Source organism: Arachis duranensis, chromosome 1, assembly GCF_000817695.3.
Source record: "Arachis duranensis cultivar V14167 chromosome 1, aradu.V14167.gnm2.J7QH, whole genome shotgun sequence".
Classification (NCBI taxonomy): Eukaryota; Viridiplantae; Streptophyta; class Magnoliopsida; order Fabales; family Fabaceae; genus Arachis; species Arachis duranensis.
Genome location: NC_029772.3, coordinates 93079885 through 93095491, shown reverse-complemented (window position 1 = coordinate 93095491; position 15607 = coordinate 93079885). Strand labels below are relative to the sequence as shown.

General features: G+C 35.1%; 2 protein-coding genes across 2 annotated transcripts; one reads left to right on the top strand and one right to left on the bottom strand.

Moving 5' to 3' along the window:
• Positions 1-425: 425 nt before the first annotated feature.
• LOC107461702 (BRAP2 RING ZnF UBP domain-containing protein 1) lies at positions 426-4947 on the top strand. Its single transcript, XM_016080246.3, has 11 exons — positions 426-909; positions 1004-1112; positions 1232-1346; positions 1471-1568; positions 1926-2032; positions 2153-2408; positions 2740-2793; positions 3133-3276; positions 3354-3418; positions 3711-3765; positions 3858-4947. Exons 1-11 carry the CDS (start codon positions 635-637, stop codon positions 4014-4016), a joined length of 1437 nt encoding a protein of 478 aa, XP_015935732.1. The 5' UTR covers positions 426-634; the 3' UTR covers positions 4017-4947.
• Positions 4948-5005: 58 nt separating this feature from the next.
• On the bottom strand, positions 5006-12801 carry LOC107461712 (topless-related protein 4-like). Its single transcript, XM_016080258.3, is given in 26 exon segments — positions 5006-5434; positions 5525-5691; positions 5802-5990; positions 6078-6173; positions 6344-6472; positions 6831-7010; positions 7099-7209; positions 7454-7600; positions 7683-7775; positions 7841-8005; positions 8124-8358; positions 8455-8582; positions 8676-8771; positions 8866-8961; positions 9108-9181; positions 9304-9373; positions 9483-9592; positions 9713-9881; positions 10627-10742; positions 11050-11124; positions 11127-11320; positions 11417-11575; positions 11675-11788; positions 11871-12050; positions 12169-12324; positions 12569-12801. Coding segments are annotated over 25 exon segments (3372 nt in total). The 5' UTR covers positions 12249-12324; positions 12569-12801; the 3' UTR covers positions 5006-5235.
• Positions 12802-15607: the final 2806 nt, after the last annotated feature.

Sequence of the window (15607 nt, the reverse complement as noted above, 5' to 3'; positions counted from 1 at the left end):
AGAGAGCGCGAGAGAGAGAGAGAGAGAGTCTCTTTGTGTCTGTGATGAGTTCTATGGCGTTAAGTTTATTGGAGTAAAGAGAGAAAAGAGAAAAGGTTAAGACAAAGCAGAGATTGCGAAACCGCGTAATGAACGGAGAATCCGATTTGAGTTTAGATTTTTTTTTATATTAGATATTTAATTAGTATTTGAAATTAGTAATGTTAAGCATGCTTTGCTTAATTGGTTGGCGCAGAACGTCGTCGTCTTAAGTCTTAAACCAGACACGCTGACGTCACACTTTGCTTTCTTTTTGTTTAAAAGGAAAATTAATTAAGAAATGATACAGACCTAGTCATGAATCACTCGCAATTAACAGCAAAAAGAAGTCTCACATACTCGAAGTGGAAAGTTTAAAGCTTTGCCTATTTATCCTCATCTAATTTGCGAAATCTAATGAAACCAACGTCACATGTATATTAGATTACACAATTGCCCCTGACTTTCTAATCTCTCGGGGAGAATTTAATTTATATTTAGTTTTTCGACCCTTACATTTACGAATTTCACAATTGCGCCACATCGCACCCCTGAGAAGTGAGAAGCAGAGACTCGTTCTTGTTCTTGTTGAGTTCTTCCTCTCAGAATCGGCGCCATGTTCTTCCTCCGAGTTCACTCGGTCGACTCGGAGCAGCCTCTGGACCCTGAATCCATCTTCTCCGAAAACGATGAAGATTCGAGCCCTAAATTCAGGGAGCGAAGAGGGGTTCTCCACTTGTTCCGGAGCTCCTCTCACTCCTCGATCCCAAGCCCTAGCTCTCGCTCTTCCCTTGTCTTCATTCTCGCCGTTCCCAATTACCTCTCCTTCGATGACCTCATTCGCTGGTGCGGACCCCACCTCCACCATCTCCACCGCCTCCTCTTCATCAGGTACCGTTTCTACTTCTTGGTTCCGCAAACGTTTGTTGCTTTCTTTGCATATTTCTTTCGTTGAAATCCCAAAATCGTGATTTGACATGTGTAGGAATGATGGAATGGAAGATCGCTACAGTGTGCTGATTGAACTTCAGGATCAGCGTGCAGCTGATGCGTTTTATACCAATTTCAATGGCAAGACTTTTTCTCCTGGAGAGGTTAATGTCTTGTTTATGAAATTTGGTTCATTCACTTAATATGTATACCAATCTTCCAGTGAATTACCTTAGTTTGCTTATCTTTTCTCTTTCTTTTGCAAATGATGATTAAAATTTAGGCAGAGGTGTGCCATATCCTGTTTTTGGTTTCTGTGGAGTACTCAGAATGTGCAGATATTGCTGGGACTCCTCCTGATGGATGTACTGAAATACCAACTTGTCCAGTTTGCCTCGGTAGGCTGCATTTGCTTTTGCTGTGGCTTTGTGTGTTTTGCTTCATTCATTATTTTTTTAGAGGATGGAAATAATCTTGTGATGTTTATGATTTGTGTGTTCTGGTTTGCTCTTTGAATGATAGAGAGATTGGACCCGGATAGAAGTGGAATACTCACTACACTTTGCGATCACTCCTTTCAATGCCCTTGTGTTTCAAAGTGGACGTACTTGTCTTGCCAGGTAAGCAGGTTTTTCATTCCTTCGATTCTTGTTTCCAATTTGTATTGAAGTTCTTATTTTGGCTGGTTTAGGCAATTCTATTGTCACAAAATGTTACTTTCTGAAAAATCTCAGGAAGGAAGCAGCTTACTGTATGCCTGCTACATCTCGGCGTGTATGATTTTAGAAATAGAGTGACCTCATATGAACATAAATTTTCAACACTACTTTTGCAGTTTGATTGTTCTGTGTTTTATTTATTATTATTATGCGGGAATTTCTGGTACCAACAGCTGTTTCTGGTTTTATTGCAAGTGATATGAAAGGATTATAATGTTGCCTGATAATTATTCTGAAGGGATTATGATCATATTTTAGGTCTGTCGATTCTGTCAACAGCAAGATGAGAAGCCAAGTTGTTTTGTTTGTGGAACGTTAGATGATTCCTGGGTTTGTATGATTTGCGGGTTTGTTGGATGTGGAAGGTAACATAATCATTTGAAGTGTTCAATTTTCAGTGATAAGTTGTGTACAGAAGCCCCAATTAATTCATATTGTGGAAAGATTTTGGTATAATTTTTTTTCCCTTTATCTCCCTCCTCTAGATATAAGGAAGGACATGCTATCCAGCATTGGAAAGACACCCAGCACTGTTATTCTCTTGATTTCAAGACACAGCAAATATGGGATTATGTAGGTGACAGTTACGTCCATCGGCTGAACCAGAATCAATCCAAAGTTGATGGCAAGTTCGAGGGAATGAATTACCGCTGTATTCTACAGAATGGAGACTGTGATGAGTGTGAATGTCATGATGATCTAGAAATTGATGGAGCCCTCTACAACAGCAAAGTTGAGGCAGTATGTTTGTTCTATATAAACTCCTAAGTGTCTGTGTTTATGCTGAAGCTAACTTGGACAGATAGCCTGAAATAGAAACATATGCATATCTGGGTCTGATATAATCTTGCTCGCTGTGATTAATTATCACTGGCCTGCTTGCATGAACCGCTTTACATTTAATAGATATACTGTCTTGTAGACATAGTTCCACATCATCATTTGATAGGATAGCATTTTAATTTTCTAACAACATTAAGTTTTCATTGTTATTATATTAGCACGACTGTTTCTGAGTATATTTCCCATTTCAATACATGGTTAGTGATTCATTGTTATTTTTCAAAAACAGATTTTGGATGAATACAACCGTCTTCTAACATCTCAGCTGGAAACTCAAAGACAAGTAAGTTGACACTGATGCTCCTGAAACTCATTCTCTGGGATATTTTAATAACTATGGAAAACAGTCTCTGCTTTGGATGTATGGAACTATAGACTATATTATGTCATCAAGGTTGACTGGAAACAACTTGTTCCTGACATGTCATTAGAAGTATTATAATTACAGGAGTGGTTAGAATTTAGGAGTACTGAACCTGCATGCTTTGGTTTGTCATAAATGCTTTAGGATTATAGCTAAAGCTAAATAATGATTCCCTCCATGTGATGATCTTCTGATGCAATAATATTGCTGTTGATGTGTGTCTGAACTCGGATTCTCTTTGTGCCGTTGTTGTTGTAGTATTATGAATCTTTGCTGGCAGAGGCAAAAAGCAAAGTGGACAGTTCTGTCTCTGAAGCAGTGGAGAAAGCTGTAACTTCTGGATTGCAGGACATCCAAGATAAACTGGAAAAGTGTACAGAAGAGAGAAATGGTGTTGCTGAGGTGAGCTTTCCTGTTTTCTCCTGCATTTTCATTATTTTTCCTTCAACTCTCATTTAGCCAGTTCTTTCTGCTCATAGGAGAATAAGAAGCTCATACAAAATCAACAGCTGTGGCGAAACAAAATTAAAGAAGCTGAAGAGAGGTAAATGCAGTTTTCTTCATTTTTTTTCCTGGTTAGTTTAAATTTGAACTACTACAAGTACTCAAGTAATTATGACAATATTGTAGTTGGTATAGTTTTTATTTGCAGTGGAAGGCTGCAGACAAACATATTTACTTCATGTTGTCTGCAAAATTTGAGCTGTCAAGTAGTTAGGAGTTAAATACCATTTGCTTACCTAACCACTATGTTTATCGTTTGAGTGGATGTTGATTACATATTTCATTTACTTTGCTTAAATCTTGAGCTTATGTCTGAATATGTGATCCTGTAGGGAAGCCGCATTAGTAAAATTCATGAACCAAAAGATAACTGATATGGAGGAACAGGTATTGCTAAAGACTCTCAATAATTTCTTCTCATTCTGTACAAGTTTCCCAAGTTGATCGTTATGTGATGGGTTAAATGATATGACACACAGATTAGGGATGTCAAGATTTTTGTGCAAGCACAAAAAACAATTGATAAGATGACAGATTCAAATGGAATCAAGGACGGAACAGTGTTACCAGTGGCTTATGAGCAATCTACTCCCGGCAACAGTAAGAGAAACAGGAAGTCTGGTCGAAGGCGAAACTAGTTGTTAGTTGTCACCACCAACCATAACAAATAAACAACCGTTGCAACATTAACACACTGAAGTTTTCACGAGGGAGTTGGCACTGTCTAAGGATCGCTAAGCGCCACCAGCCACTGATACTTGTTTAATACTGTAAATCGATGATATAGTCATATAAAGGTAGATTCAACTTTTTGTGATGATATAGTCATATTGACTTGGCTGCCGAGCATTGCAAAGAAACAATCACACGTTTTCTCTGCATGAATATATTTCTTTAATGTCCCAAATTTGTGTAGAAATTAAAGTATATGCAAGTGTCGGGTCGTGACGTGTGTGTGTATATACATTTTAGATCCCAAAAATCCAAATTTACATGTCTTCTTAAGTTTCAAACCACAAATTGGACAAAGAATGATCTGTTGACATCATTAGCAATAAAATAAATATTTATGAAACCTTTCTTGTTATGTTCGCAACTCCTTTCCACATTCATAATTGAGCCAGTAATATAATCAAGATCTGGGCTACTTTAGTAACCCAATCTGGCATCTCTCCCACACATAAACCCTTCTGTGTCCATAATTCTGGACCACTCCCGTAATCCTTCCCACTTCCACCAGTGTGTTCAGTACAAGGAAGAATAGTATTGAAGTGGAGGAGACAAGGGGCGAGAGCATATAAGATAAATATGATATCATTAAAGAGGAATATTATAAAACCACAGATGTCCAAATTTTGCCATGGACCAAGTATCCATTTTAGCGAATTTTGATATTTTTTGTATCAACCGGCAAATCTAACAAATTTTCAAAGAAATCAATCGCCGACGTCTGACTTCTTCTGAAAACATTTAACGCAAATCACCAAATATTGAGAAAAGAATCCTTTGCATCGAAGGTAAAGATAAATAAACACAACTGATATAGTTGCTACATTTAGCTGGAGGTAACATCCATCGGCAACGCCCCAGCCGAATTAGACCATAAACTTAATGGGTAATAATCCTGGACGAATGAACATGCTCTGATAGACCCATGGAGCAGAAATTGACTAAGGAGCCATTAACAAGGTGAGTAATTTGATTCATTGTTGATTTATCCTCCTACAAATTATGAACACCTAAGTTCCGCAGCTTCCCCTTGCAAGCCAAGTAAACGCAACAGGGGGCGGGATCATATGCAACCGAAATGAATACATACACTCAAGTCCTTGGTGAAAGTACTTCATAATACATTTGTCACCTTTGTGGTTGCTCTGAAATAGTGTTACCTGAAGCAGTGCTAGGCCCAGCACCATTCTCAGTAGGAGGTGGAGAACCCCATCTTCCTTCCGACTCTAGCGGTTCAAGTACATGTACTCCACCATCACTGAGTCCTAATGCAAATTGATTGGGTTCTGACGGGTGTGCAGCAATCACAAGAGGATGTGCTCTCAAGCTGTCAAAAATTTTGTTAATTATTGTATATAACAAGAGAAAAGGATATTGCAATGATAGATCTTTTCCTAAATTGATAAAGGAAAGGTACCTTGGGTTGGGAAGGAGATAAGCAGTTGGATTTATTCTACATCTTAATCTGAGTGTTGAGGCAGTAAGAACACCAACACTTCCATCCTCAAAGCTTACAAATATTGATTGACTATCACATGAATAGGTTGCGTGTGTGATTGGACCACTAGCTTCTCGCGGAACCCACTAATCATATAAAACGGAAAAACCAGAATATCAAGTTAGAGAGTCAAGACCAAAGCAAAGAAATGCATAAACCAATAATTGTGTTTAGATATAACTAGGCAGTAGCCTACCTGCTTAAGGCATTCTAACTTCGGTGCCTCATATATGGCTATTTGAGTTTCGTGAACAGCTATTAAATGGGTCTGGTCTAGATGGAATTGAACTCGGGTATCTGCTAGAGGTGCTGGTGCGCGTCCATTAGGCATTTGCAGGAATTTACTTGCTTGCTTTTCCCATCCATCCGTACTCCAAACGCATAACTGTTGGACATAAGGAAACCAGTTGAGCATTTATCAAATCAAGAAACACTCCACTCAGCACGATAGTTCCATATAAATTTTCCTTACCTGAGAGTCAGCTCCAGATGATACAAGCACATTTAGAACATGAGAAAAAGCAAGTCCAGTAATCCTCTTCTGATGACCTTTCAGCTTGGTTTTGACCTTTGGTGGAAACATCAAAAGAGAGGCCAATGTCAAAAACTTCAAAAACCAACTTGTGACACTCAACCAATGCCTTTTGGCATGGGATATAATAAGAGAAAAGTAGCAAAAGTTAACTAACAATCTACACAATTCAACTATAAGCTTTAGGCCTTGCATAGACATAATACCTCATCAACCCTAACATTGTAAATTTGTATTGTAGAATCGTCCATGCCAATAGCAATGATATTGTTGTCTTGAGGATGAAATGCAAGAAATGTAGCAGCCGGTGGTGGTGGCATGAAAGTAGTCATTGTCTGCAGTTAAGATTCACAGAAATTGATGTTTAATCTCAATGTATAACTGCAATGAGCATAAAAGGAAAGCAGTCTACACAAGGCCTCAAGTGAACCAGGTGCAAGCCACTGATAACTGCAGTACTTTTATACTTGAAAGGAGGACTCCATCAACACAGGGTCCTATTAATTTCATGCTATATCTATTTAAGCTCGCTAGTTTATTGTCCCCTCCTTTGAAAAATCAGAAACAATTAACCAGTAAAAGAAAGCTTGTTCAACAAAATAAAAATTAATAGAACTTTCAAAACTGCTTAATTTAGAGCATACATTAAAAGATACATTAAAATAGAAAACATTCAAAAAGAAAGCCACATGCCTTGAAAGTCATCATATTGAACAGGGAAATTTTCCCCCCTGAAGCTGACATAACATACGAGTCATTCTTTGACAGTGCAAAGCATGACACAGCATCCTCTGGGTTAGTATCACTGATATCATTGGTCATCAGTATTCCACTATTTGGTTGCCATAGTTGTGGTTGAATACTTGCAGTGGCCTACACAGGAAATTTTTTAGACTAACAATCCAATGAACAAGAACATGTTAAAATGTATAAACAACACATATTACAGGTGCTTTGTTACCTTCCCTGAGCTGTTCCGATCATTTCTCTGCCATTTCCAAAGCTTGTGAACACCATTGGCTGCCAAAGCCAAAATAGCAACCCCTTGATTTGTATAAATTAACCTAGCTACCTGAAACACAATTTAAAATGTCTTACTACTTGAAACCATCTAAAAAACTTCATGCAAATTGCATGCACCTAAAAGAATTCACATAAGCAATGTCATGTCAACATGCTTGATTTCGCAAAGTACATAATAATAATAATAATAATAATAATAATAATAATAATAATAATAAATAATTACAAGTTTATCCATCCACTTCAGTTGCCAAAATGTAATGAACATATACAATTTTAGCACGAGGTCATACCCTCATTGACCCTAAACTATCAGGAAGTTTCAAAGAGCGACACTGTGATGGTTCATTGATTTCTGTCATCTTCCATATCCTAGATTTATCCACAGCTTCATCAGCAATCCTGGGTTTGACATCAGCTAAACTTCGAGCATCGTTATTCTACAGGGGCAAAAGAAAAGCAACTAACTGTCACAACAAAAACACAATCTGCATCAATTTACTGAGAGTAGAAATAACTCACAATCCCAACCATGGCTGCTACAGGAGGAGCTCTATCAGCAAGGCTTGTTCCAACCGTTACATTGGTAGAAGGGAAAGCGCCCATACTAGGTGCCTAAATAAATATGAAGGATTCAGAATGTGCACTTGCAATACATTAGCTGAATTTGAATCACTTACCTTAACAACAGTGGCAGAAGCAACTCTGGAAGCATCAAATGGACGATTCTCCACTGTCCGAAGCAGCCTAATTCCTTCAGCATTTGCTAAAATTTTAACTCCATTATCAGTTGTGGAGACAGCCAACAATATTCCATCCTTGTTAAATCTAATACAGGGGGAAGCCTGCGGGTTTCAGACATAAATTACCACAAAAGAAAGTTATAACAAACCCAAAAAAAAATCAAACAAACAACAAAATTTAAAATAAAGTAAACAAAGACAATGGCAGTCTCAAAGTTACCGGTAAGCCACCATCTGCATCAGCACTCGTCAACAAGTTTATATTATCCATGTCCCAGAATTTGATCATAAACTCATCACCAGCAGCTAGGAATCGATTCTTAGTGGTATCAAATTGCACTACACCTACAGATCTCTTCCCCAGACCGTGATAAGTGCGCTTCACAGCTCCCTCACTTTCATTCCATTCCACTAAAGAAGATTCCCCTTCTTTGTTTGTGCCACATGAGAACAATCTATGAACCATGCAAAGATAATAAGTAAATCTTTAAACCACATGATCATGTATCACCCAGAAAAGGAAGATATAAAATAAGCAAAACAGTTAGAACCTTGTTCCGTCAGCACTATATGCCATTGTAGTAGATGAATGGCCAGGCGCATCATAATCAACTCTGGAACCCATGTTATCATACAACCATGCCTTTATTTTTCCATCAGTTGCAGTAGAGAATATGAACTGTAGAGCCACATCAGAACGTAATTAGACATTTAAAAGAACACAAGGGAATGATATGCAAAACATGCACAAACAAACATTGAAAATTTTTACCTGAATATTTTCTTTGTGGTGAGGGCATACAGAATATACAGGTGCCTCATGACCCTCAAAAGTATACTGCTTTCCACCAGTAACTGCATCCCATACCTGCAAATCTTGAACCATTAAAATAAAATAAAATAAAACAAAAGAAAAAATTGAGATCTATCACCCAACAATACACACTATAAAAAAAACCAACCTTGATGACCCTATCCTCTCCACATGTTACTACACAAAGCTGCTTGTTTGGATAAGAAAAAGCAAGATCATTGACACTCCCAGAATGAGCTTCAATCTGAGCCATGAAAAAATGATGAAATCAGCATAGATTAAGCAGATAAGATATGAATCTTGTGCTCTGACTGCTTTCAATGTATAGTCAGTGGATAAACAGAAATAAAAACAAATCTAATAGACAAACTCTTATAAAAATGAACAAACCTCTAGGTGGTTCCTCAGATCATCCCCACCATGATAGGAATATATGTGCACAATATGTTTCGAATAAGCAACACCTGATGTATCAATAGGTAAAAATCAAACTTTGGCTCCATGCAAATTTGTGCAAAAATCAAATCGACTCATTCAGTGGACAAGAGAGATAGAAATATAGAAAGAAAAATTCACTAAAGCATACTGCAAAGTGTTCCATCAGGACTCCACACCACGCGGTTAACTGATGCTGAGTAATCATTGGAAAGAGATGCCTATAAAAATAATCAGGGAATTAGTAATTAACCAGTGACAAGTTTGTCGTGAAAACAATAAAAAATTATACAGCATCATCAATCATTAGTTTAATTTTAAGGACCACACCTGTAGTGCCACGGAGCATGATCCAAGTTCCCATACTTTAAAATTTCTATGAGCAATCCTGTCACGGCTCCCAATATCCCACACCATGATATCGCCCATATTTGTTCCCACTAACCATCAACAGATGAGAAAAATAACAGACAAATTAGCCAATATATATATAAAGACAAAAACAACATCAAACACTTAAAAAACTATTGCATGCAGATCAAAGGTCAAAGGATGCTTACCAAGAAGTAGAATTTGCTGAAGAGGATGAAAATCCATGCTTTTCACAGTTGAACCTTGGCTGAGGGTCATCACAACAGTCTTGGGCAAGTCATCAGAGGAATAGGAGCTCTGACCATGGCTCTGACTAGAGTATGCAACAGGAAGTAAATTTACAGGAAGATTGTTCACCTGCTAAAATATATATACACATAAGTGAGGCCCGTTATACATAATGAATCCTGGTCATCCAATACATGTTACATTTTGAGATGTGAGGGGAAGCAATCGCTGAAAAATACAAATTATCTATTCTGCCAATATGGAAAGAACACAAATACAACACACACACTAGTCCAATCAAGTATCAATTATAAGAATCGCCACTGCACCAATTAGGGTATACACAAATGCAACTTAATAATTTGTAAAAACAATTTTTAATGGTGTGCAGTAAAACACACTTCTTCCATTATGCTCTCATTTCCCATACAATCAATCATAAAGGTTCACCAAAAGTGTCTTCAATTCTGTAAACAAGAAAATCAATATAAACAATATCTTTTCTGAAAAAGAGTCTATGGAACACAAGTTTAAGGGGACTGTTAAGAAATGCTGAATTGATCATTTAATAGTCCAAACACAATTCAATAATTAAAGAAAAATCATCAGAACTGATCAGCATAATCATAGCAGCATACAATGTTCATGGTACTTTTTAAGTTCATAGTGCCAGTTGTGCCAAATAATTTTTTTTTAGTCCATTGCAAACAGGAAATTTGAATTGCTAAATACTCCAACTGCTTCATGTGTTAATACTTCAGGATGCTTGTGCATTAGGCTGCCCTATATATATGAGGAATCATAAACAAGATACAAACTGTTACTTTAAATTAAAAAATAAGACAAAAGAAACAGATGGGAGGCAAGATTGTACTTCATCTGAGATGCCGAAAGGCCTTGTTCTCTTCATTACATGATCGGAATCGGCAGTTTGATAGTCCATAGTAGGGTTATTGGTAGGAGGAGTCCTGGGGCGCTTTAGAATGGCTGCTACAATTACCAAATTCCAAAATCCCAAAGGGCAAAAGAAAATCAGTTTGCTTAAATATGAATTCTGCAACCCAACTTCATTGAATGCCACAACTCACATGCTAACTACAGCAATATTTCTATCAAATTCATGCCTTCTCAGCTTTATATCCTTAAAGTTGCTAGTGCTAAGTGCATGTGTTTTCCATCATAGGTGATCATACTGATGATTTCTAATAGTCATACATGGCACGCATATAAGTTATGTAAATTCAGTGTGTGCATTAGCAGAAACGCTGAATCATAAAACGGGAAATTTTTCATGTACCTGCATTATTAGCTGAAGCCAAACCTATGGGTCCAGCAGATGCTGAAGGATGTGGAACCGGAGATGGGTTAATTATATCTGGTGTTTACTTACACCATGAGCACTAAGTGGTGGGAAACCTCCTGCCTTTGGTACAGCACCCATTAAGGGATTGGTGACAGGGGATGGAGCCCGTGCGCCATTTTGTTGCCCACAACTGTGATCTACAAAAAGGGTCTTTATGTCGGGGTTAGTTCTTGGAGTCTTACAAAGTTGGTGCTGCCAATTTAAACTGCAAGTCAACAAATAAATAAAAATGTGAGTGCCATCAAACATATCAGGGACTGAATAGGCATTATATTCAATGTGGCAAGGTACTGTTATGAACCTCTGATTAATTAGAGTCCTTAATCTGGAGTTCTTCAAGGTAGGAAACTGAAGCTTATCGCGAAAAACAGGGTTAGCTTCTATTAATTTCTTTAGTTCAGCAAGCATTATTCCTCTAGCAGACTTTGTATCCCCATACTTAGATAGCTGCTCATTGTGTCTGCAAATTTCATATTAAAAAAATTACACTGTATAAGCCAGAAAAGGATAAATAGATCAACCCGGCATCAAGACAAAATTCCAAGAAAATTGTCCCAACCTGAAATTATCCAAAGTCAACAACTGTGTGATTTCCTTAAAAAGCTCCTCATTAAATGCTGCAAACACTTTCAAGTCCTTCACTAAGATATCCACTGCTTTAGCTCGATCTTGCCTGCATCGTTTGTTCATATTAATTCTAAGCAATAGAAGAAAAAGTATATGGCAAAGCAAATTATCTAAAAACAGTAACCTACTTGTCCAATGCTTCTAGATACTTCTGCTTCCTTATCTCAAAGAAGATCTTCATCGAGTATCTATTGTCATCCACCTTCGTAAAACCAGACAAGTACTTTTCCACCTCATCCCACTCCCCATTTGTCACCATATCCTCGAAATACCTCATATTGAAGAAAAATGTTGATTCTTGCTCCAGCCTGGACGTCCCCAACATTGAAATAAAAAACGTAAAAAATAAAAAAATAAAAAATAAATAAATTATTAAATTACAAAACGACAGAAGAAAAAAATATATTTTTTATGAAATTATCATACTTGTGCACAGTTTCCTTGAATTTCTCTTCATCAAGAAACTGAAGTATAAGAAAGACCAGTTCTCTGCTGAGCGAAGACATGGCGGCGTCCCCAATAAAGCTTAAAAAGAAAACAGAACCCGCCTCAAAGATCTAGAACCGAATAGATCAACACCACCTGAGCATCAAAACACCGAATTGAGCGGCGAACAACCAAAAATAACAAAACACGCAAATTATTCATCAACGTGCAGATGTATATATACACAATTACATCGCAATCAACATCACAATCACAATCATAATCACATGGAGCAGTAAAGAAAAAAAAAACGTAGGGAGGTTTACTGAAAGGGAAAAACCAAAACCAAAACCAAAAAAAAAACAAAAATTAAAGATAAGAAAGGTGAAGGAGCTCGCACCTTGACAGATTCCTTGCGCAGATCGAGAGGTGTTGGAGCAGAACGAGAATGGCGAGGGAGGGTTTTCAGTATTTTCTCGCTCTACTTTCTCTCTCTAGCTTTTCCTGTGTTAGAACTCCTCTTGTTGTTGAGTATTTATAACAAGAGGAGAAAAAAGGGGGCTAGGGATTTCAAGAAGAAAGAGAAAACGATGAGAGAGAAATGAGAAGAAGAGAGAGAGAGAGAGAGAAAGAACAAATGTGTGAAGCGACGAAATAAAGGTATCAGACAGTTTAAATAGCGTTAGCGAGAACGAGATGAGATGGAATCATCGCCTTCCTTACTTCCTATTATAAGTTGTTGGATAAGTCATACTACTTATGCACCCTGTGATAAGTCAATGTGCTTATTAACAGTGTAATAAATTATTGTACCTATCAGGAGTCATAACTTTGGCTAGATTTGGATTCATTCTCGCCTTGACTTGCGGGGTTTTCAACCAGGGTAACACTAATTAATTACTTTCTAAATTTTGCGATGAGCTGGCATTCGTTTTTAGATTTTCATTAATTTTGAGATTTTGGAATAACTAAAATTTGCGGAATACTTATACTGTAGCCTTTGTTTCTTGTTTGTATTTAATTTGTCTTTCTGTCCACGTGTGTGCTTAGTTTTGGGTCATAATTTTCTTTGTTTTTGGTAAGATAATTTGGTTCAGATTTTTATCCATTTCTAACATTTATTTTTTAATGTATTAAAAAATATTTTTGATATCTATATAAAAATATAATTATTATTAATTAATTATATATTTAAATTATTTTTAATTAATAAAATAAAAAATATATATTGATTGTACAATTTTACGGTGTATGTTAAAATTACTAATAAAATATTTATTATAAAAAAATACATAGTTTAGAAATTCGTATACTTTGTATTTTTAACTTTAGTGTTTTATATGTTTAAGATTTGATAATAGAAAATAATTAAAATAACAAGTAAAAGGAAAAAAATAGAATTTTATAGTTTTTTTTATAAAAATTTAAAAATAAAAAATACTAAAATAAAAACACAAATTAAACATATTCTACATTTTTTATATATTTATTAAAATTAATTTTTTTTAATTTGAACGATAATAATCTTAATATATATTTTTATAATACATATTAGCTAAGCTTTTTTATTTGATTTACTTGAAAAGGTAATATATTTTTGTGTTGTTACTATTAATTGACTTCGACCTTTTTAAAATGTAAAAATTATCTGCAGAGAATATGAGATTAAGATTAGGAATTTAGGATGTTAAAAGGACAACTAAAATAATTGTTATTCAGTTATTCCATTGATGGTGGATCCCACTATGTCATCTATGCGTGGTGGAAAATTTGCAAGGCACAGGCAAAACATACCATCTTCATCCACTTGCAAACTACAACCATGTTTAAATATTTAATTATTTTTCTGTCTAAAAGAATTATTCATAATTAAAAGAGAATGACAAATTTAGCATACAACTAAGAATAAAGTATAAAGCACAAAAGAATGTGACTGTTGTCTAGATACATTACAAGAACTAATTATAGCTGAATATATACTTTAGTACAGGTATTTGATGTAACAACTACATTGGAACCAAAAATTTGTCACTAACTAGTTAATACCACTCTCAATTTTTTCAAATAACAAATAATAATTATGCAAAAAATGCTACAATAAAATTTATAAATCAAAGAAGGAGTACAGTAGATTTTATTTTCATTTTATTCCTTTCTCAATTATTTTCTTGTTACATACAATGGAACATTTTGTTTATGAGAAGGATGTATTCTTTAATTCATTTATTTAACCAAATACATTCTAAGGAAAAACAATTTATTCTATTCAAAAAGAAAAAACTTCATAAAGAGCTTTATATAAATAATATTAGTCACCAAAGAAAATATATATAATATTCCATTTATGGTGTAAGCTAGGAAGGAAAGAATGATAAGGAGAACACTAGGAATTAGTAATTTACAAATAATTGGTTGAAAATGGGTTTTAACTAGGGTGATAAATGGACAGAAATTCATCGAGTCAACTTGTATAACTCGCTAAAAAAGGTGGGTTAGTTTACAAATTTAAAATCGGTATAATTAAAAGGCTCGCCTAACTCGCGTTGCCTAATTCGCATATTTTGGTGGGCGGGCTGTTTTGAAGATAATAATTGAACATGATCTAAGTTATAATTTAAATTATGTTCTATATTTGATTGATTAGAGATTTAAAAATGTTTAAGTATATATTTTGGACAATATTTATTTTATTTTTTACAATGTTAGTTCTATTATTTTGTTTCAAAAAACTTAGTTAATAATTATATTTATTACATATTTAGATTTATAAAGACTTTAATGTTTGTAAATTTAAACATTATAATTTTTCTATGTCTTAGTTGTACCAATGCCAATGCAAAAAGGTGATGCTGCAATCTCAGCGTTATTCTGCAATCTGTATTGAACATTATCAATGGTGAAATAAGAACTAAGTTGTGAGATGGAATCAAAATTAAAAATCTATAGTTCAATGAAGGAGGTTGATTATTAAGATTTGTGGTTTTTATATTATTTTTTAGCATGATTCTCGTGTCTTAGTAGTTGTAACATGCTGTAATACAAATTCTATGAATTCACTTTCTCTTATTTTAAAATTTTTAAACTTTATATTATAAAAGAATTAAAGGTATTTATTAATAAAACGCAACATATTATTTATTATTCATCAGTAAAAAGAGTTTACTCAACATTTATTATTATGACAAACTAAGAAATATACAAAAATATGCATCTAATCTCATAAAATGGTAAAATTGAGTACTTAACAATTAAGTTATAACAAAAAATAAAAGAAAAAATATATTTGGAATTCTTTATCTCATGCGTCATGTTCTTCAATAATATGATGACACGTAATCAATCTTTTTATCAACTCAATGAAACTCGCAACCATTTGTTCTATATATCAGTAGATAGGAGACAAAAAATAAATATTTAGAGGCGAATAAAACATACACTT